This window comes from Macrobrachium nipponense, chromosome 13, assembly GCF_015104395.2.
Source record: "Macrobrachium nipponense isolate FS-2020 chromosome 13, ASM1510439v2, whole genome shotgun sequence".
NCBI lineage: Eukaryota > Metazoa > Arthropoda > Malacostraca > Decapoda > Palaemonidae > Macrobrachium > Macrobrachium nipponense.
In genome coordinates this window covers 47,792,886-47,814,277 of record NC_087206.1, presented here as the reverse complement: position 1 = coordinate 47,814,277, position 21,392 = coordinate 47,792,886, and the positions used below count along the sequence as shown (strand labels likewise).

At 41.6% G+C, this 21,392-nt stretch overlaps 1 protein-coding gene across 6 annotated transcripts in view; it reads right to left on the bottom strand.

Moving 5' to 3' along the window:
• LOC135225783 (uncharacterized) overlaps positions 1-21,392 on the bottom strand; it is a 602,193-nt gene that overhangs the window by 153,757 nt on the left and 427,044 nt on the right. For all 6 annotated transcript variants that reach the window (XM_064265254.1, XM_064265252.1, XM_064265251.1 and 3 more), the window contains one exon: positions 5,815-5,906. In XM_064265254.1, coding sequence (XP_064121324.1) covers positions 5,815-5,906 — 92 coding nt within the window. The remainder of the gene's footprint in view (positions 1-5,814; positions 5,907-21,392) is intronic.

The window sequence follows — 21,392 nt, the reverse complement described above, 5'->3', positions numbered from 1 at the left end:
CGCTCATACCCCACGTCGTCTTCGCAGAATTCAGCGCCGAGCGACGTGCGGAATCAACCAACTAAGAGAAGTCCGAGTCTGCAGAAGAGGGAAGAGTCAGACCCAAGGGCTCTCCTGACTCGTACCAGAACCCCATCTTACCCGTCAGCTTGGACGAAAAGCAAAAAAATTCTGTCTTGCCTTTCTCTTCTTTTGAAACCAACCAGTCGTCAAAGTTCTTCAGAGCCTTCTTCATAGACACTGTAGGCTTCATCTTAACGACTGAAGGCTTCTTAGCCGTATTGGTCGTTGAAAATAAGGACGGAGGAGACGGAGGAGCAACGGCCGAAAGAGACTCCCCAAAATCTTGCAAGAGGAGGTCTGTCAGTCTCTTATACGAAGAAACCGAAGCATCCTTGGGCAAATCTTCCTCCGAATCCCCAACAAATTCTTCCGAAGAATGACGTCTTGAAGCTCTACTGCCCGCCCAGGAGAGCTAATCCTTGGAGAGCGCCTGTTCGGAGAGCGCCTACTGGGAGAAAAACCACTGGGAGAGCGCTTACACGGGGAGCGCCTACCAGGAGAGCGCCTACCAGGAGAGCGCCTACTTTGAGAGCGCCTCCCAGGAGAGAGCCTACTAGGAGAGCGCCTAGTTGGAGAGCGCCTACTAGGAGAGCGCCTACTTTGAGAGCGCCTCCCAGGAGAGAGCCTACTTGGGGAGCGCCTGCTAGGAGAGCGCCTACTTGGGGAGCGTCTACTAGGAGAGCGCCTACAAGTGGAGGCCCGTCTGTCGGAAACAGATTCTAACTCCACAGAAGAGCGTCTGGATAAGGGAGAGCGCCTATCAGGCTCTCTGCGCCTGCTAGGCTCTTGGCGCCTGCCATCCTCAATACGCCTGCCAGGCTCTTGATGCCTATTGAGCTCAAAACCCCTGCCAGGCTCTTGACGCCTGCCACAGGGAGAGAAACATCCACAGATGATCCCTGTCAGAAGCGCGGCGCTTACAAGGCTCTGAGCGCCTATCCAATCGGGAGTGATCTAACGGAGGAGAAAGCTTCCGTCGCCGCCTACCAGGCTCTTGGCGCCTACTAGGCTCTTGGCGCCTACTAGGCTCTTGATGCCTACTAGGCTCCGAGCGTCCGTCAAAAGGAGAGTGGCCACCAGGCGAAGAACTCTTCCTTCGCTCCTGACGAAAACGAGGCTCTTGACGTCTGTCAAGCTCTTGACGCCTAACTGAAGAGGAGCGGAAATCCTGAGGAGAGAGCCTGTCTGGCTCCTTACGCCTTACATGCTCACAACTCTTGCTGGGAAGAGAGGAGAGCCTACTCGGAGAAAGATCCCGAGCTCCAGCCTGCACTTCTGACCTCCTACTAACAGGCTAAAAAGCTTCTCTAGCCAGAGGAGATTTAGCCGAAGGAACGTTCTTAGACTTCTTCACCGGAAGTGAGGCGTCCTTCCGACGATGAGAAGTCCCGGCAATAGACTCCGCTAAAGCCGCAATCTGCACCTGCAGACCCGCCAGGATACGCGCAGGAGATCTCTTAAACTCCTCTACAGGGGACGAAGTCCGAGAGCGAACAGGAGAAGCGTAACCGGACGAAATCTTGGTTCTCTTGCGTTCCACTTCTGGTTCTTCCGCGAAGGATTCGGGGCTGGAAGGAAGGGCGCAAGGATCCTTCCAGGGCCTCTTGAGAGGGCGAGACGACTCCGAGGCGCTCCATCTACGCTGAGGAGAAGGCGACGAAGATGACGAGAAGCACTGGCGCAATAACTCCTTCTTGGTTCGTTCCAAGGCAGCCTGGGAACGAGCAACAGGAACTGCCGAGGGGACGCCTGACCGGTGGGGGTTCTCCCTAACCTTCCTGCGGCTTTCGACTTTCCTCTTCCACTGGGTCTGGGAGTCTGGAAGAGGTCTAGGCCTGGAAGCGTTAGTGAGCCGGTCAGACGCACCCTCCACTGCACTAGGGGCACTGCACTGATCACTTGCACATCATCATCTATCATCTCTTACCTTGTCGAGAGCGAGCGAGGCTCTCCTTACTCCTGATCGAGGCTCTCCCAGAAGCAACTTCCGAAAACGAATCTTCGGGTTCAAAGCTGGGCGCAGGGGCTGAAACCGGAGAAGGAACTACTTCTACTACAGGCTCAGCGTCAACTTCACTCACCCTCGATCTACTAGAGCTCCTTGAAGAAGCCTTGCGCACCCTATCCTTCTCTAACTTTCTCACATAAGAAGAAAGAGCCTTCCAACCATCCTCATCCAAATTCACACTCTTGCAAGGGTTAATAAAAGAGCATTCATTCCCTCTACAAGACGTACATACAGAGTGAGGATCTAATGCAGCTTTAGGAAGCCTAACTTTACATTCCTTCACTGAACCAAACCCTAATAACTAGGTTTCTTAATTTCAGAATCATCCATGATTAAAGATATTGTAAGAGAAATCCAAAAGAAAAATCCAAAAACAGTCCAAAAAGCGTATGCCAAGCCAACAACCAAAGGGTACTTCACCAAAATCCAAATCGTCGGCAACGAGAACGAATTTAACTATCGTAAGGACTGAACAACAGGTGTTGTCCAGCCGGCGACAGAAAATAATCTGACAAGAAAGGGGGACTGGTTCTTACACCCGCCTCCCAGCGGCGGGTAAGGTAGATCACCTGACCTACCTGTAGCGTGTGCCGCGAGTTTTGAATTTTCTGTCGTGACGTCAGAGACCTAAGCTAAGTATATATCTGGCAGGGAAGTTCATGTACAAAAACCTTGATTCTCAAAAGTGCAATCGAAGAGGTCAACGACATGTTGAATGGATTTTACAACAGGCTTTTTGTAGTCCCCAAAGCATCGGGGGGCTGGAGGTCAGCACATTGAATCATTTGGTTCTGAAAACAAAGTTCAAGATGGAGACACAGAGTTCTGTTCTTGCCTTGCTTCATCAGGGGGACTGGATGGTATCCCTCGACATGCAGGATGCTTACCTCCATGTTCCAATCCATCAGGACTCCAGGAAGTATCTCCTTTTGACAGCGCCCCAGGTTCACCAGGATTCCAAGTCCCCTGGGACAGTGGTTACATGCGATGGGGATAAATGTATCTCGGTATTTGGACGACTGACTGCTCCGAGCTCCTTCGGAGAAGCAGTGTGCGAAGGACCTAGAGAGGACTCTCTGCCTGATGCAGAAGTTGGGCATAGTAATAAATATGTCGAAATCCCAAGTTGCTCCTTCTCAAAGAATTCTCTATTTGGGAATGACTGTGGACTCAGACTTTTCGGCCTTTTCTGTACCCAAAAAAGGTGGAGTCGTGTCTTCAGCCAGTTCAACAGTTCCAGACCAGTCCGTCGTGCTCAGCAGTACAGTGAATGAGTCTGCTGGGTACCCTCTCCTTGGTAGAAAAATTCGTGACTCTATGAAGACTACACTCGAGGACTACAGTTCTTCCTCAAGGCGAACTGGTGCAGAGTGTCTCAACCAGATACTACAGTTTTCCCGATCATGAGGGAAATAAAAGAGCCATCTATTGTGGTGGAATTTGAGAGGAAAGTTTCAGGAAGGCACGTCTCTTCCTCCAGTGAACCCCTGCCCACAGTTTTATTCAGACGCGTCGGACGTAGGTTGGGGAGCCCTTCTTCTGGATCGCAAAGTGTTGGGTATTTGCACACAGACACTAGGTTATCTTCTGTTGATAGGATGATGTCTAGTATGTTCTTTTCTCTAGTAGATTTGTCAACCCATTGGTGGAGGTATTAATTTTTTTTACAAAATCTAAGTCTGTGTCCTTCTACGTTTGATGCAGAGAGAGAGAGAGAGAGAGAGAGAGCCTGTGATTATTTGTGATGTAGAAACAATGGTTCCCTTCAGAAAGGCATGAGAGAGAGAGAGAGAGAGAGAGAGAGAGAGAGAGAGAGAGAGAGAGAGAGAGAGAGAGAGAGAGAGAGAGAGAGAGTTAGGTTTTATTTGGTGTACAGTAATTTACAGAGCATTCTGTGTTGTTTATAATAAATAAAAATATTTGTCCAGGAGTTACCTTTTACATCTACCATTGGGTGTAATTTCATACCAGCCAACTAATAAGCCAAATCATAAGATGGCACGGGGCTAATTTTGCTTGGCTAAATGATGTACTCTGGCTCTATTCAAAACACTTATTAATATTTTGCCTCTACTGGCTGGCAATAGAAATGTACTGACTTTATCCACAGGTGAATGTTTTTTTCAAATGATTAGAAAATACAAGAACAAGTGATATGCATTGTTTAGCAAGAGTCAAGTCTAAGGATAGTGAAAATGATGTTTGACAAGGGTCTTCTCCTTTCTGGTGCATCAACAAACAGGGAAAAAAATCTAACATTTCTTCTTTTAAGAGTAACTCTTATCTATAGGCTAACCTACTTTACAGCAAATAAGTGATATGGTAAAATATGGCCTCTACAAAATCATACAATTTTGTAAAATAAAACAGTTTTTCTAAGTATGTTATCCCCATATAAACAAACTGTACAGGGGGTCATTACATATAAAAACACAATACCATAAAACATCACTACTGTCTTATTTGGAATGCAATAAAAACCATCATGTGACATGGCCTAAAAGTGTACAAACATTACAGTATACTCTAAATCAATATGAGTCATTTGCTTACAGAATTATACATATCAGCATGAAATCATTAACCCTTACTGGTAGGGGTAATAAATCAATATGCAGCACCCCAGGCTGGCAAACTTTGAGGACTGCCAATTTAGAGAAAAAAAAACTCAGTGGAAAGAGAAAGACGTGCAAATGCACACTGTGTAAGAAAAAAAATTCTAAAAAATTTTCCTTACCTTCCAAGACAAGTTGAAAATGATTGACAATCCCTTGTGGGGCCTCTTTTACAAGACAATCATAAATTTTACAAAGTTATACTTTATTCTTCTAATAAATAAATATATTTTACTTTGTAAAATTATAATTATAGCTTACACAATATCAAAACAGATAAGAAATAAAATTAATAACAAATTCCGAGCATATTTGTTGTAAAATATTTACGTAAATTTACAAAGAATGAAGCTGCAATAACTTTTTTGGATTTATAAATTTTTTCTCCATTATTTTTTTGCACTTTTCTTTGCAACATCACTTTTATAACTGACATACTATCGTAAAAGATAAGAACTATAACCAACCACAACTCCTTGGTATATTTATGAGCACAGCAACTCCTTGGTATATTTATGAGCACTGCAACTCCTTGGTATATTTATGAGCAAATTTACAAAAAGATGTCTTGTGAGACAGACAGGCACTACATCCTCCCTTGAAGTCAAGATCCCATCTAACTCTCTCATGATCTGCACAGTGGGTTTTAGCCAGTCTAAAAGTTGCCACATTATTGAATTTATTGACTATAAAAGTAATGGCACCTCTTTCCCGCCGATTCCCCCAAAGTGATGGCATGTAATATTGTTACTCCCCATGAGTGAATCCATCCACCACCCAAAACCTGTTATTGCATCCATTAAGGGTTAACAACATTTACAATGGCACTGAATTGAAAAAAAATTTGAGCAAACATTTTCAATTCACCATAAATTGTATCTGTATCCACTGCAAAGCCATGAAAAACCTTCACAGGTGTGTAAAATAAGTGATCTGTCAACTGTATAGGCAATACACGTATAATAATGAAAAACACCGAAACAAGAGCAACCTTTTGAGAATCTTAAAAAATATTCAAATTCATTTCAAGGCTTTACAGTGCTATAAAAGAGAAATGCATGAATAATGCTCTGCTGTGAAACTTCTAGTTCCTAATATTTTATAAAAGCAAAAGACAAATATACTTACAAAGAAAACTCCTTCTGGAGATTTGAAAGACGCATCTTGACATCTTCATTTTCTTTGCGAAGTTCTTCTACTTTCTCATTATCATGAAGTTTCTGAAAAATCAATACTACCACTGATTCCTTAACACTGGCTAAAGTTTATTTATAAGAACAATATGGCAAATAAAAACAAATGGGGGGAAGAAAGAAAATTCTGGATGCATCCTATAATGGGAAGGTACAGTATACCATATGAACCTTCAGCTTATGAGCACCTGGTTCCAGTGACAATTAGGAAATTTCATCCTGAACCCTTACAGGCCAGGCTACAATGTATTTTAAGAACACCCCAAGATTGGGCAAACCAACATTGGTCGTTAAAAAGAAAAAAAAATCAATAAAAAGAGAAAGATATGTAAATGCACATGGTATACGAATAAAACCAATTCTAACAAATTTTCTTTATCTTCCACAGGAAGTTGAAAGTGAATATGTACAGTATTTCCAATCTTGTGCAGGGCCTCTATTCCAAGACACCCATAAAAATATACTAATTTTACCATGTTTATACTAGTGTTTTTCCTAATAATTTTTTCTTAATTTTTACCATGTTTAATTTTACCATGTTATACATGTTTTCCTAATAATTTTCTTTAATTTTAGCATGTTATACATGTTTTCCTAATAATTTTCTTTAATTTTATCATGTTATACATATTTTCCTAATAATTTTCTTTAATTTTACCATGTTATACATGTTTTCCTGATAATTTTCATTAATTTTACCATGTTATACATGTTTTCCTGATAATTTTCTTTAATTTTACCATACTATACATGTTTTCCTGATAATTTTCTTTAATTTTACCATGTTATACATGTTTTCCTGATAATTTTCTTTAATTTTATCATGTTATACATGTTTTCCTGAAATTTTCATTAATTTTTACCATGTTATACAATTTTTTCCTGATAAGTTCTTTAATTGTTACCATACTATACATGTTTTCCTGATATTTTCTTTAATTTTACCATGTTATACATATTTTTTCCTAATGAATTTTTCTTTAATTTATCATGTTTTTATACATGTTTTCCTAATAATTTTCTTTAATTTTACCATGTTATACATGTTTTCCGAATAATTTTCTATAATTTTACCATGTTATACATGTTTTCGTGATAATTTTCTTTAATTTTACCTTGTTATACATGTTTTCCAAATAATTTTCTTTAATTTTACCATGTTATACATGTTTTCCTGATAATTTTCTTTAATTTTACCATGCTATACAAGTTTTCCTAATAATTTTCTTTGATTTTACCATGTTATACATGTTTTCCTAATAATTTTCTTTAATTTTACCAAATTATACATGTTTTCCTAATAATTTTTAATTTATATAAAATTACAATTACAGATCACACAATACCCTAACAGATAAGAACTAAAATCAGTAACAAATACTGCGTAAATTTGAGGTAAAATATTTACCAAGATGTACTGAGATTGGGAGAAGTAGTAGTGCCTTTTAGTGAGTTATGCATATTTTTTTTCTAATACAGGCAGTCCCCGGTTATTAGCAGGGGTCTGTTCTCAGTGGGGTGCTGATAAGCGAAAACCGGCATTAACCGAAATTCAGCAATTTATGGCATTTTGGCACCAAGTTTCAGTTAATGGCACCTCTGTTAGGAATGTTATGGTGCCATAACTCTATCGTCGGCACCTAATGGTGCCGATAACCAAAACTTTGCCTATTATGGCGCTGATAACCGGGGACTGCCTGTATTTCTTTGTGCTTTAGTTTGCAAAATTACAATTATAGCTGACATACTATCATAAAATATAAGAACTACAACAACAGCAATCCCTTGGTATATTTCTTGGTATATTTACGAGCAAATACATAAAAAGTATCCTGACATGGGGAGGTGCAGTACATTCCTTAATGAAATGTCAAGTCACACTTATCTCTCTCTATCTTATACTGAGATACTTGTGTTGCTGTAAGAGTTGCCCAAAGTCATTTATGGCCATTGAAGTGACTTGAACATTATTCTAGCATAATTCATTCGAACTATATGGCTTGAAATATTGATTCCCACCTGAGCACTACAGATCAAACTCTAGAGGTATTATTATGCCTCACATGATCATGCTCGTCCAGTAAGGGTTAAGACAAATAAAAAGCACTGTGGTCTCTACTAGCAAAGTTAAAGTCAAAAGATATAAAAGACATGCAACAAAGTATATATGTATTAGTACTTCACAATCTGGAACTTTCATTTCCCATTCCAGTTAAGTTAGGAGGTAGTAGTAATGCCTTTGCATCAGCACCTACCAAGCTCCTTAGTCCTTGTTCCTGAGTACTTTTTTCTGTCTCTTGTCTTCCAAATACTGTATAATACCTCTTTCTTCTCTTCTATTCTTTTTTTTGTAAACATGAAATTTTTATGATAAAATAAAGTTTTAAAAACATACCAAGTAATGACACAGCTATAGTTTCAAACTTGTATGGCAGCTAAAAATTGAAAATCATGGTAGTGCTTCTTTTGTTTTTGTGTAGGTGACACGGCCCTGCCCACTAGTATTAGGAAGGATGGGTACAACACAGCTGAACAACTGTTTGTTTATGCCTTATGTCCATAAGAGGGTAGGGATTACTTGGAAAGTAGGTTTATAAAAGTTTAACAATTGAATCCCATATTAAAAGGTGGGGGGATTCATGGGCATATCTAAAATTCTAATAAAAACCAATACAGCCTCTAGCTGGCACTCATATTAACTGTAGCAACGCAGCTGTATACCTGTTAAATGCCTCTACATAGTAGGAGCCATGTAGCAAAGGAATACTCCAAATACTACAGTGTATAGTACAGTATAGGTTATGAATTCCAAGGAGTTATTTGTTAGTACTCAAAACCATAAAAAACTGAGTGCCCTTACCTTGGGCACAGTACAATAAAAAATCAAGAACCAGACAACTTTCGTCTACTACACCAATTAAAAACCAATACACATCAAACATAAACATAACAGACTGATGGGTACCCTAAATATTTGGTACCCCCAGCACCGTAAAACTCAACAGCTTAATAAAGGAGAAATACATTGAATAGGAGAATAACTCCTATGTTTCCTCCCCTAATACTATGTCAGCAACTGAGGACAGAAATGTACTACATCTATTAAAAATAGTTTCCAGTTCTTTCAAACAGTGCGATGGAAACACTGATGTGGACTTCCAGAAGGTAACTTGCATAAGTGCTAATAATGACATATGTCTAAATGTCAACGAAGTGGCCACTGCCCTAATTTCATGGGCTTTCACTCTACTTACAGGTAAGAAGTCCTCACTAACTTTGGAGTATGCCTGCACAATAACCTCCCTCAAAAGAAAGAAATTGCTTTCTTGGAAAGCAGTTTCGAAGGGTTTTTAACAGAGCACCAGAGATTACGTGAAGGAACTCTAATGATTTCTGCCTTACCTTAAAGCCCTCATGGAGCAAAGAGATCTCTCTTCTTCATCTGGTCCAAGTATCTCTATCAAGTTTCTGATGATAAAGGATCAAATCCAAAGATTAGAAGGATTCTCATTTTTGGCTAGAAAGCCTAGGGTACAAGATCAGAATGCATCTCCATTAGCAAAACCAACACTCTTATCCATGGCGTATGACTCACTAATAATTTTTGCTGTCGCTAATGTGACCTAATCATTTCTGCTGTCGCTAATGTGACCAGAAAGAGTGTCTTTTTAGTTAGCTCTCTGAGAGACAAATTCCCCACCAGTCTGAAAGGAGCATCAGATAAGGATTTCAGGACTACATCCAAATTCCAAGACACTGAAGATCCATGATCCTTTGTAGTCTCAAAGGTTCTAATTAAGTAGAGATGTCTTGGTTTACTCCCAAATCTATGCCTCTATGCCAAAATACACTTACCTGACCATGCTGAATGGAGGGAAGGCATAAACATCTAGATTTTACCAATCTAGTGGCATGGCATCTGTGGCCTATGCTTGAGGTTCCAGAATTGGCAAGCAGAACAACAGGAAGACAATGATTTCTCGACACCGCAAATAAATCTTTGAATGGCATTTCCCATAATTTCGATAAATCCTTGCACACGTGTGTCTAAGGTCCACTCCCAGGGGAATACTTGTCTGCAATGACTGAGTTCGTCTGCAAACACATTCATCTCCCTTTAAATGAATCTTGTCACAATCATTGTTCGATTCTCCTTCATCCATAGGAGCTGATTTTTTGCTGTCTTGTATAGGGAGATGAAATGTGTTCCTCTTTGCTTTCTTATGTAAGCTAAAGCAGTGGTGTTATCCGAGAACACTGCTACCGTCTTGTTGAAGGTCATCTCTGTAAAATGAAGAAGGCCCAGGTGAATAGCTTTTAGTTCCCTCACACTTATGTGAAGGTCCCTTTCTCCTTGTAACCAGGTCCCTGAGATTTTCCTGTCTCCCAGGAGGGCTCCCCAGCCTGTGTCCGAGGTGTTTGAATACAAAAGTAGGCTGGGGTTATGCGGGTGCAGGGATATACCTTCTGAAATTCTTTGCTCTGACAGCCACCATCTTAAGTCTGTCTTGATCTTTTGCGTGATCAGGAAAACAAGAGAGTCCGGTTATTCTTTCTTGCTCCAGTTTGCCTTCAGGAAGAGCTGTAGGGCTATTAAATGAAGTCTCCCTAGGGACAAACTTCTCTGTCGATGACAGAATTCCTAATAGGCTCATCCCCCTGATGGTCAAGCATGAGGGGAAAGCGAGAAAGTTGCTTACTGTCTGAAGGCACAATTGAACCCTTTTGGATGATGGAGAAACTCAAAAACCCTGAGAGTCATCATCCTAAAGTAAAGAATCACTTGAGAGGAAGACAGTTGTGATTTCTTCCTGTTGATGAGAATGCTTAGATCCTTGGCAAGGTGAAGTGTCTTTTGCAAGTCCTCTGTGCACTTCTGCTTTATTGGCAAATGATGGAGTCAGTCAACCAGATAAAAAGCTCTATTTATGACTATGAGGTGAAACCATCTTGCAAGTGAGGGCTAGAATCCTTGTGAACATGTGGAGCAGTGGATAAGCTGAAGCATAAGGCCTGAAATTGGAAAACCTTGTCCTGGAAAAGAAAACAAAGACACAGCTTGCTTTTCAGATGAATCGGGATGTGAAAATATGTCCTACATATTTATCGTGACCATCCAGTCCCCTTGAAGGATCGAGGAGAGAACTGACTGGTATGTTTCCATCATGAACTTCATTTTTGTAACAAAATGATTTAGGGAGCTGACATCCAGGACATTGCCTCCAGCTCCCCCAGTGTTTTGGGGGCTAAAAAATAATAACAATACTAATAATTAATAATATTCATGGTTGAAAAAGAAACCCACAAATTCAATTTGTAACTTGTTTACTTCTAAGTATTTACATTTAGTTTTACTCCACACTCGAGTACTTTCAGGCCCTTCTGTGGCCCATTCTCAAGAGATGTTTGGGATGTTAGCCTGGGTCAAGGCTAACATCCCAAACATCTCTTGAGAATGGGCCACAGAAGGGCCTGAAAGTACTCGAGTGTGGAGTAAAACTAAATGTAAATACTTAGAAGTAAACAAGTTACAAATTGAATTTGTGGGTTTCTTTTTCAATCTTCAGAAGAAAACTGAAAGAAGTTTTTGTTTGGTTCAATATTCATGGTGTTATTACGTCAAGGTCTTGTATGACCAATACTAAAATATATGAAATACGTATATATATTTTATTCAGGTTGTATTATAACATTTATTTGGAGACTACAGCGGGATTGTAGATGGTAATCTCCATTCCAAAATCACTCATACAATATTTTTTTATTGATACTGTATCTTCTCTAGTGTCAACATGTTTCGGCCATCTTTCTGGCCATCACCTGGATGTTGCAAGGGACATTCTCGATGGGCATCGTTGATGGGTCAGCTGTTATAGTAGGAGTAGGCATGGTCAGATCCGTGGTTGATTTATGATTGGCTGCCTGGGGGGGATGTCTTCTCGGGCAAAGCCTTCTGGTCATAGGCAGAGGTTGCTTGCTGTTGTGAGCTGTAGAGTAATTCTGTGATAAATCCTGTTGATTCTGTTCATCTGCTGCTATATTATGATTGGTCTGCGCCTACTGGTCACCTGGCGTCCATTGAAAGGAGGAAGCATTCCTGTGTAGTATTAAGCAGGACTTCTTACCAATATGCAGGGTTTCCAGAAGGGGCTGGTGGCCATGGTCTGGAGCTTGATCGATAATTTTGAAATTCTGTATTCAGTGTTCCCCTCCGTATTTGCGGGGGATGTGTACCAGACACCCCCGTGAATAGTTAAAACCCGCGAATAGTTAAAACCACCACTAAAAATGCTTATAACTGCCTATCTTGAAAGTTCAGATACCAAATGTATACCTTAAATAACATCCTAATTCAAATAAAATATATACCTACAGCCAATAACAGAGAGAGAGAGAGAGAGAGACCACTGAATGGCAGCATCATATACTATCTGACCATCAAGAGTGAAATTATGAATTATTTCTGAGACAAAGAGAATAATAATGGAGAGAGAGAGAGAGAGAGAGAGAGAGAGAGAGAGAGAGAGAGAGAGAGAGAGAGAGAGAGAGAGAGAGAAAATAACTCCTAGACTCCGACCCCTTCCCCTCCGCCAATTTGTATATCAAACTGTCATTTACTCCCCCGCCCACCTTCCTCCAAGTGGATAAAAAGACTAGGAATCACTATTTTTAATTAATATTATTAATATTTGAAAATTAATTATAAGGTAAATCATTTATTTATATTACAAAACAAATAAACATACACGTAAGAGAGAGAGAGAGAGAGAGAGAGAGAGAGAGAGAGAGAGAGAGAGAGAGAGAGAGAGAGAGAGAGAGAGAGAGAGAGAGAGAGAGAGAGAACTCCTAGACTCCGACCCCTTCCCTCCGCCAATTTGTATATCAAACTGTCATTTACTCCCCCGCCACCTTCCTCCAAGTGGATAAAAAGACTAGGAATCACTATTTTTAATTAATATCATTAATATTTGAAAATTAATTATAAGGTAAATCATTTATTTATATTACAAAACAAATAAACATACACGTAAGAGAGAGAGAGAGAGAGAGAGAGAGAGAGAGAGAGAGAGAGATAGAATGTTATTGTTAGTGTTTAATCTCATTAAACTGAATATTATTTGAAAACTAGTACTGTATATTATTATTTTACCATAAAATGTAGTAATGCCCTTAAAAATATACTTATACATTCACTTCCAGCCCAAACAGAGGGCAAGTTACCACTATGACATCGTATCTCGTGTGGCAGAGAGAGAGAGAGAGAGAGAGAGAGAGAGAGAGAGAGAGAGAGAGAGAGAGAGAGAGAGAGAGAGAGAGAGAGGTTATCTTATTTAAAAGAGTAAATGGACAGATTATTGTATTTCTTTAAAATACTATCACATATGAATTCTGAAATTAGTTACATTACTATTATCATTATGCAAAAATATTAATAAACATACACATGTACCATAGAAATTAGAGAGAGAGAGAGAGAGAGAATTTACATGATCTTGAGTGGGCAATACACTGCCCCTCCTGTCACATTACTTCATATATTTGACAGCTGTTGGACCCCAGCCATCTCAGCTTGGCTACCTGGAGTTCAAAGACAAGATGGGGGGGTAAATTGGAATTTCTTTCATTCTTACATAAGTTTTTTATTTATAAACTAAAATCTTGCTAATTCACTTTGGTATTTTCTTTAATAAATTTATATTATTGCTTTTACGTTAATATCGATATTTGAAAATTAGTAAACCATTTACTTATCATACAAAAAACATACATCTCTGTAAGAGAGAGAGAGAGAGAGAGAGGAGCATACATCGCGTAGAGAGAGATGAGAGAGGAAGAGAGAGAGACGAGAGAGAGAGAGAGAGAGAGAGAGAGAGAGAGAGAGAGAGAGAGAGAGAGGCCAAATTACAATTGTTTAATTTCTCTACCTCCATAACTTTACACCATCTTCTAAGTTACTAAGGATTATCTTAACAATATATACTCATATAACTGCGTACAGCCATGAACAACCGAATGAGAAACTACTTTGTTTGCTAATACAATCGAATCCGATAGCAGCATCCGTTTATTGTGTTCAATCTGCATACGACAGTAAACGCTTACTATTTATGTTATAAATGTAGCTGAAGCTGATAAGGTAATCATTAAGTGCAACAGTAACATGGATAAAACTTCCCAGGTTTTATATGAATTCGAACACAGCCATGATAAAAATAAAACTACTAGTAAGAAAGAGCTCATTTACTGTTGTTTTCACACCGACAAAAGATAAATAACGCAAAGCTTGTAATACCGATGAAAAAGAGTGAAAATGAACAGAATCGATGAAATTTACACAATATATTAATGGAGGGGAAAACACTAGTTTCCAATGAGACACATTAGTCAAATTTGTACTTAAAATTACATCGTAAGACGAACAATATGACTTTGTTCCATATAAGTAAAGTATCCAGATATTCATTTTTGCTAACTCAGAACAAGAGATCTAGTGAGATGGTTACATCTGGAGTGAAGGAATTGACAAGTTGGCATCTCTGCCTGTCTAGCCCCCCCCCCCCCCCCCCCCCCCCCTCCGGCAAGTAGGGCTATGCGTTAATGGCAAAGCCTGTAATTGTAATTGAAATATATTCAATTACACATTTTCAAAGTAATTTTAAGTGTAAATCTTTAAACTACCTAATATTAATTCCAGTTGTAGTTTGATAATGCAACTGGTAATTATACGTGTAACTGTAATTGACATGAGGCATCATGTAATTACTGACGGAAATTTGTCTGCTAAACCGATGAAGACTTCATACTACCGAATTCCGTCCCAGGTGGAATTGGTGGAATAATCTTGGAAAGCAATGAAAAGTGAAAATTTCTTATGATTTCTGATTTATATGATACAAGATACCATTATTAGCTATGTTAAAATGTCAACATAGTTAAAAGACCGCCTTCCCGTTTGACTACTGCAAGATGAAAGCAAGGTGTAAGTGGGGAGGATCATAGCTACATCAGTCCGAGCTAGCCAATCCAGGCCAAGAAGTGTTATGGGAAGAACGAACAATACTTCCTTTATTTACCTCGGCTGAGAATGAGTTAAATAAGGCGAGGGAACTCGTATAAGCCATCAGCTGAATAATTGAATCCCGAACCAAAATATGACCGCTATACTATTAGTGTTTATAATACAATAACATGAGGATACATACAATATTGGATTACGTAGCTGGCAAGCCTACACAGTCCAACAATGCTGAAGCTGGACCGAATCTGATTCTCGTTCTTGTTTAATTATATTCTTTCACCGAATATCATATGATTTGATTCTCATTTCATGTTCTATTACTCTGATACCGAATCATCATCATTCAAATTGCACTGAATCTCCATGACTGGCCAATATTTGTAATTACTATATACGCAGATTTGTAGTATAGAGGATACTTTAGGCTGGACTACTGTTAATTCAATTTCTGTTGTACTGAATTATTGTAAGTCAAAATGCATTGCCTTGAGATTTAACCAATAGTATTAATAATTCCCGTACCATATATGAATAAAGTAAAACCGACAACCTGATCACCAGGATTACCACTACTGCAAGACAAACCAAATTTACCCACAGACGGAAAGAGGAACCTTCGAAGACAAAGGAGCTCTATCCAAAACTTCAGAAACAGACAAACCAGGAACCACATAAAAACGACCAACCATGGACTAGAACCTTCTGTTACAAAGAACTCGTAGCAGGAAATAAAACAAAAGATGGCTCTAACGATGAACCTTCACACTAGACACTACAAGGGAGTCTGAACCTGAGGGAACCTAACCTGCTCTTCTCTTCCTAAACACTACTTAACCTATTATCGCTACTTGTCTGTCCCTGGCCTAACTTTACATTAACATTAGAACTTACACCTTAAGGGGGAATCTGCTGCTAAACACTGCCTGCTCTGCGCAAGGGGGGGGGTGGGGGGGGGGGGGGGGGGGGGGGTTTGGGGGTGGGGGTGGGGGGGGGGGGGGGGGGGGGGGGGGGGGGGGGGGGGTGGGGGGGGGGGGGGGGGGGGGGGGGGGGGGGGGGGGGGGGGGGGGGGAGGGGGGGGGGGGGGGAGGGGGGGGGGGGGGGGGGGGGGGGTGGGGGGGGGGGGGGGGGGGGGGGGGGGGGGGGGGGGGGGGGGGGGGGGGGGGGCCGGGGGGGGGGGGGGGGGGGGGGGGGGGGGGGGGGGGGGGGGGGGGGGGGGGGGGGGGGGGGGAAAAGGGGGGGGGGGGCAAAGTCCTTCACTCTATGATTGTGGGTTTCCATAACCCCCGGCACCCGTTAGGGCTGGTTCTGGAACAGGCAGGGAAGCTGAAAGAGAATTATTAGTATTACCTACGTTACTATTGCTATCTCTATTTTAATTAGCTTTGTCATAAAGTTAGCATATAAGTTAGGCACTTTTTGTCTTCCAATTCTGAACCATTCCTACTGTAACTCTTCTTTGCTTAACTCTCGTGATTTTGCCGCTATCTTCTACATATATTCTCTTGATAATCCTCTTTGCTTAACTCTCATATTTTGCCGCTATCTTCTATATGTTCTTGATAGTCCTCTATGTTCTTGATAGTCCTCTAAGTGATCTAAAGAACTAATCCTTACATTCTTTACACCTCTGTATGACATGCATTGCACTTCCTTAGAGCTAAAACAAAATGAATGTCTGTCCTTGGAGGGTACTCATTCTTAGTTGCACTAGCACAGGAACGATGCATGCCAACATCTCAACCAGGAGCTGTTGGAGGCGAGGTTGATGAAGCAGAGATTGAGGTAAGGATTTTCTTGATGAGGCTCGACCATCTCCTCCCGATGATAAAGAGAAGTTCCAAAAACAATCAAAATACGATCCAAATCGGGGAAAATCGGAAGAGGCGTAAATGAAAGGCAAAGATATCAAAACCCTATCAAGGCCTAAGTAAACACTGTGAGGGTCAGGCTAGAAGACCAAAAGTTCCGGCTCTCCAAGTGAACAGAGAACAATTGAGGAGACAGGCCTGTGGTGGCCAGTATTTGCACCAGCGTTGCCAATGGTAACACAGGTAACTCATTTGACTAGATTTTTACCTGCAGCATTGGTAATGCTGACAGTTAAAATTACCCACTTAGTGGGTAAATATGTGGGGATATAGTTCAGGCTGGTCAGTGACCAGGGCTAATTCAGGTGTTCAGGAAATGTATTGTAATATCATCAATAATACCATCCTGAGGGGATTCCTGGCTAACTAAAGCTTTGCTAATCCGTCTCGCCATCACCTTTCTTTCTCTATATCTTTCCAGCTTACGTTAATGTCATTGCAAGGGAGACCTTGAAATGACATTAATGTAAACTGGAAAGACATAGAGAAAGAAAGGCGACGGCTCGATGGAAGGCCTTGAAATGACATTAGTGTAAACTGGAAAGAAACAGAGAAAGGCGATGGCTAGGCAGATTAGCAAAGCTTTAGTTAGCCAGGAATCCCCTCAGGATGATATTATTGATGATGTTGTCAACGTTGCTGAACCTGTCTTTGCTATTGACCCTGCTCCCACTTTTCAGTCTGCACCCACTCCTTAATTCCAAACCCAACACCATTGCCAGTCTCGAGAGTAGAATTGACAAGAGGTTCGAATCTATTGCCATATCTCTCTCTCAATTACCTTCTTCTGTAAAGGTGTTGATGGATGATAGGAGTGCTTCAAAGCTTACGGTAGCTCATAGTGTTAGTGGAGCGTCTGCTAGCGCCTAGTGCAAGTGCAGTGTGTAGGAAGGTGGCTTCCCGGCCCACTGATTCTCCTAGGCCAAGGTCAATGACATACTCCCCAACACTTGGGAGGAGTCAAACTGGTAGCCTGAGGGACATCGGTGGGGTCTGCCCATAGGTTGTTGTCCCCTCTGCTTAACCGAGTGCTAAGCCCAGGTTGGAGCTAAACGCCACTGGAAAGACATTTCTTTGGACGTTCACTGACTTTCTTCGAGCTCTGATGAGTTTTCGCTCAGATGTCAGTGGCGTTTTTCAGATGCTTTGCACCCTTTGGAAAGGCGTGCGAGGGATGTGACCCGTTCACCTGTGCCATGTAAGAGAACTAGGGTTCCACCTTCTAGTCCTGAATCTTGCTGCAGTCATTGGGACAGCCCAGTACATTTTTCTTCTGGCCTTCCTGTCACAGAATGTCAGGATATTTCTCCTAAGCACCCATCGTCTGATAATTGTTCTTTGTCATAAAAAGATTTGTCGTTGGAGAGTCCTCAGACTCCCGGTGCGCATATTGCGCCCGAGCATCCTTCTGCTTCGGAGGCACTAGCCTTGAAGTATGACCAAGCAGTGTCTCAATGCCCTTTCGTTCTCCGGTTTCGGAATGACCATCTTCGTCAGAGCGCCCTCAAGCACCTGAGCGCCCTTATGCATCCTCCATTGTTTCGTACGGAGTCGGAGAAAGTTATTTCTAGTATTACAAATTCAGTGGAAGCTTCTTCAATTGGTCTTCCAGTCTCTTTGACAGTTCATCGACCAATGTCCTTTCAGATGGCTCCTCCATTTAGCATTCAAATCACAATCTTTGCATTCATCACATCATATGTCTATTGAACAAACTTGTCTCCTACAATCTGTGCAAAGTGCAGGAATCATAAGATTCCTTAGTCAGAAAAGTATTGCACCCCTTGCTTCAATACCTAAAACTGGAACTACTCGAATCCGACATACTAAGTTCAAGTCCGAAATTGTCATTACTGGTAGTCACAATTGTCAACAAATTATAAAAATCAGCAATAATAGAGCCTAACTCTATCTAATTGTGCCAAAAGAATACTTCACCAAAACAATGCAAATACAACATGGATAGAACCAATTCCCAAAATTCAGCTGGTGCTAACAGTTGATCTACAACCATCAGCCGGCAAAAACAAACTGAAGCCATGTTTGCTAGCTGTTTCTCTCTACCTCCAAATGTGGGTGGGACTTGTTCACCTAGCCGCTAGAAATAGCACAACTCGGGAATTTTCAAAATTTTAGCTACCGATTGTAGAAACTTTTAGCTACATAATTACTGAGTCAATCGGCAGCAACTTTTAGCTACATAATTACTGAGTAAGTTACTATTCTAGCTAGCATTCACAAACTAAATCCTATGTAAAGAATTAATGGTTTGTATCTGTAAAGTAATAAACATGTTTTCTCATAAAAAAAGCTTAGTATATATTACTAAGTGAAAGATAAATGCCAATAAAACAGCATTAGAAAAATGACAAATTTTCTAAGACAATTTGTATTTTTCATAGCTACAAACCTGAGGTCTTAACAATGGGATAATTTCTAGCACCTAGCTGGATCTGGTTAAAAAACAGTGATGAAAACAAGGAATCTTGTGATATCTGGCAACGCATGCGAAGATTGGGTGAAGAGTGGTCAAAGACCACTCACCTACGCCACCGCATCAGTCTTTCCCAACTCAGGATGTCTTAACAAACAGAGAGGCAGCTAAAGGCGGGCAGTATAAAGTCAAGATCTCAGGTTTGTAGCTATGAAAAATACAAATTGTCTTAAAAAATTTGTCATCTGTTCATACGCGAACAAACCTTCGGCCTTACCAATAGGATAGACTCATACTTGGAGGGAGGTACAAGACATCCTAAACTGGCTGGGGGCCTACACACCAGTCCAGCTTCCAGAAGAAATGACTTCTGGAGAGGGACTGAAGCCCGTTGAGAAGCTAGATAAATTGATATCTAACCACTCAGACCCTGAGTGATGTACGATATATGGGAGAACCATTGTACAGGGAAACCAATAGCAAACCAATACACCAGGGTTTGTACTACTCACAACTCCTCCTTGCCAAGGAGTGGAGCATTGCTATGGAATAGAGGATAGCAAGGGTTTGATATTTGTATATTTAGCGACCCCACTAACAGTATGACTACCTTACTCACCTGTATCAAGACCAGTTCAGCAAATGACATGTCTATTCCTTAACCCGCCCAATGGAAGAAGGAAAGGTACAAGAGAAAGGAGACCAGCCAACTCACTCATTCACTCATCCACACAATCTTAGGTAAGATACAAAAGTGCCCTGTTAAGGGCAACTATGAGATACACAACCTGTTGGGCAGCCACCATAGGACCCAGGGAAAACGTGTCCGCAGATCTGTGGGCAATCCTTAAGATAGAAAGAGGTGAACGTGGACTGGCGTAACCAAGTACCAGGGCTCAGCACTCTATGTACAGCCACGTTCTTTTTGAAAGCCAGAGAGGGACCAATAACCCTAACGTCATGCGCTCTAGCCTGCACAGATGTAGTGGTGGAATCATCACTAGTCAAGTCTGCGGCAGCCTGGTCTAGGGTGCCGAGTCCTTTAAAGATAGCAACACAGGGCCTGGAGAGGGCACAACAGAAGCTCTTGAGCATCACCACCCACAAAGTCATTCAGTGATGGAATGGAAAACGAAGTGAATCTGTTATCATGCACAGAGGGATTTTGGGTTTTGGCCACGAATTCCGGGACAAATTCGAAGGACACCGACCCCCAACCCCTGGTGTGCTTCACCTCATAGCTCAGACCGTGGAGCTCTCCTAACCTCTTGGAAGAAACCAATGCCAGAAGGAAAACTGTCTTGAGCATCAAGTTCCTGTCAGATAAGCGACGCAAGGGCTCATATGGACTTTTAGTGAAGCTCTTGAGAACCAAGGAAACAACCCACGTCGGAGGCTTGAGCTCTCTAGGAGAACTCGACTGCTCAAACCCCTTAACTAGCAAGGAAAGTTCCCAGGAAGAGATGTCGATACCTTTAAGGCGTAACACCAAACTCAGGGTCGCCCCATAGCCTCTAATGGCAGAAACGGACAAACGTTCTAATGGCAGAAACGGACAAACGTTTCTCGTCTCTGAGCCAGCATGGGTCTCCCCCAAACCTGGAAAAGCTTGTCTGCTACCACTTGATGAAAGGACCACTCTGTGCCAAGGATTTGATTCCGACAACTGAGTTTGTCTGCGACTACATTCTGTTTGCCTGGGATATACCTGGCTGAGAGCTCTACCGAATTGCTGACCGACCACTGGTGAATCTCGACGGTTAAGGCGTGAAGTTGACGAGAAACCAGGCCTCCCTGTTTGTTCACATAGGCTACCACAGTGGTGTTGCCCGACATGAGAACGACAGAATGACATTCTACCTTCTCCCGAAACTCCTTCAGACACAGGAGCTGCCTTTAACTCCAAGATGCTGATATGTTGCTGCTTGTCCTCCAAACTCCAAACACCTGAAGCGATGAGGCCACCTAAATGAGCCCCCAACCTGCGAGGGAGGTGTCTGAAAATAGAAGGAAGTCCAGTGGAAGAAAACGCAGAGGGACACCCTTTGAAAGATTCTGGTCGTCCAACCACCAACGAAGGTCTTCTCTCACTTCCAGAGACAGAGGAACCATTAACAGGTGAGTCCCCCGCCGGAGACCAGATTCTCTCCGTCTCCATTGTAGAAACCGAAGATGAAGACGCCCATGAGGGA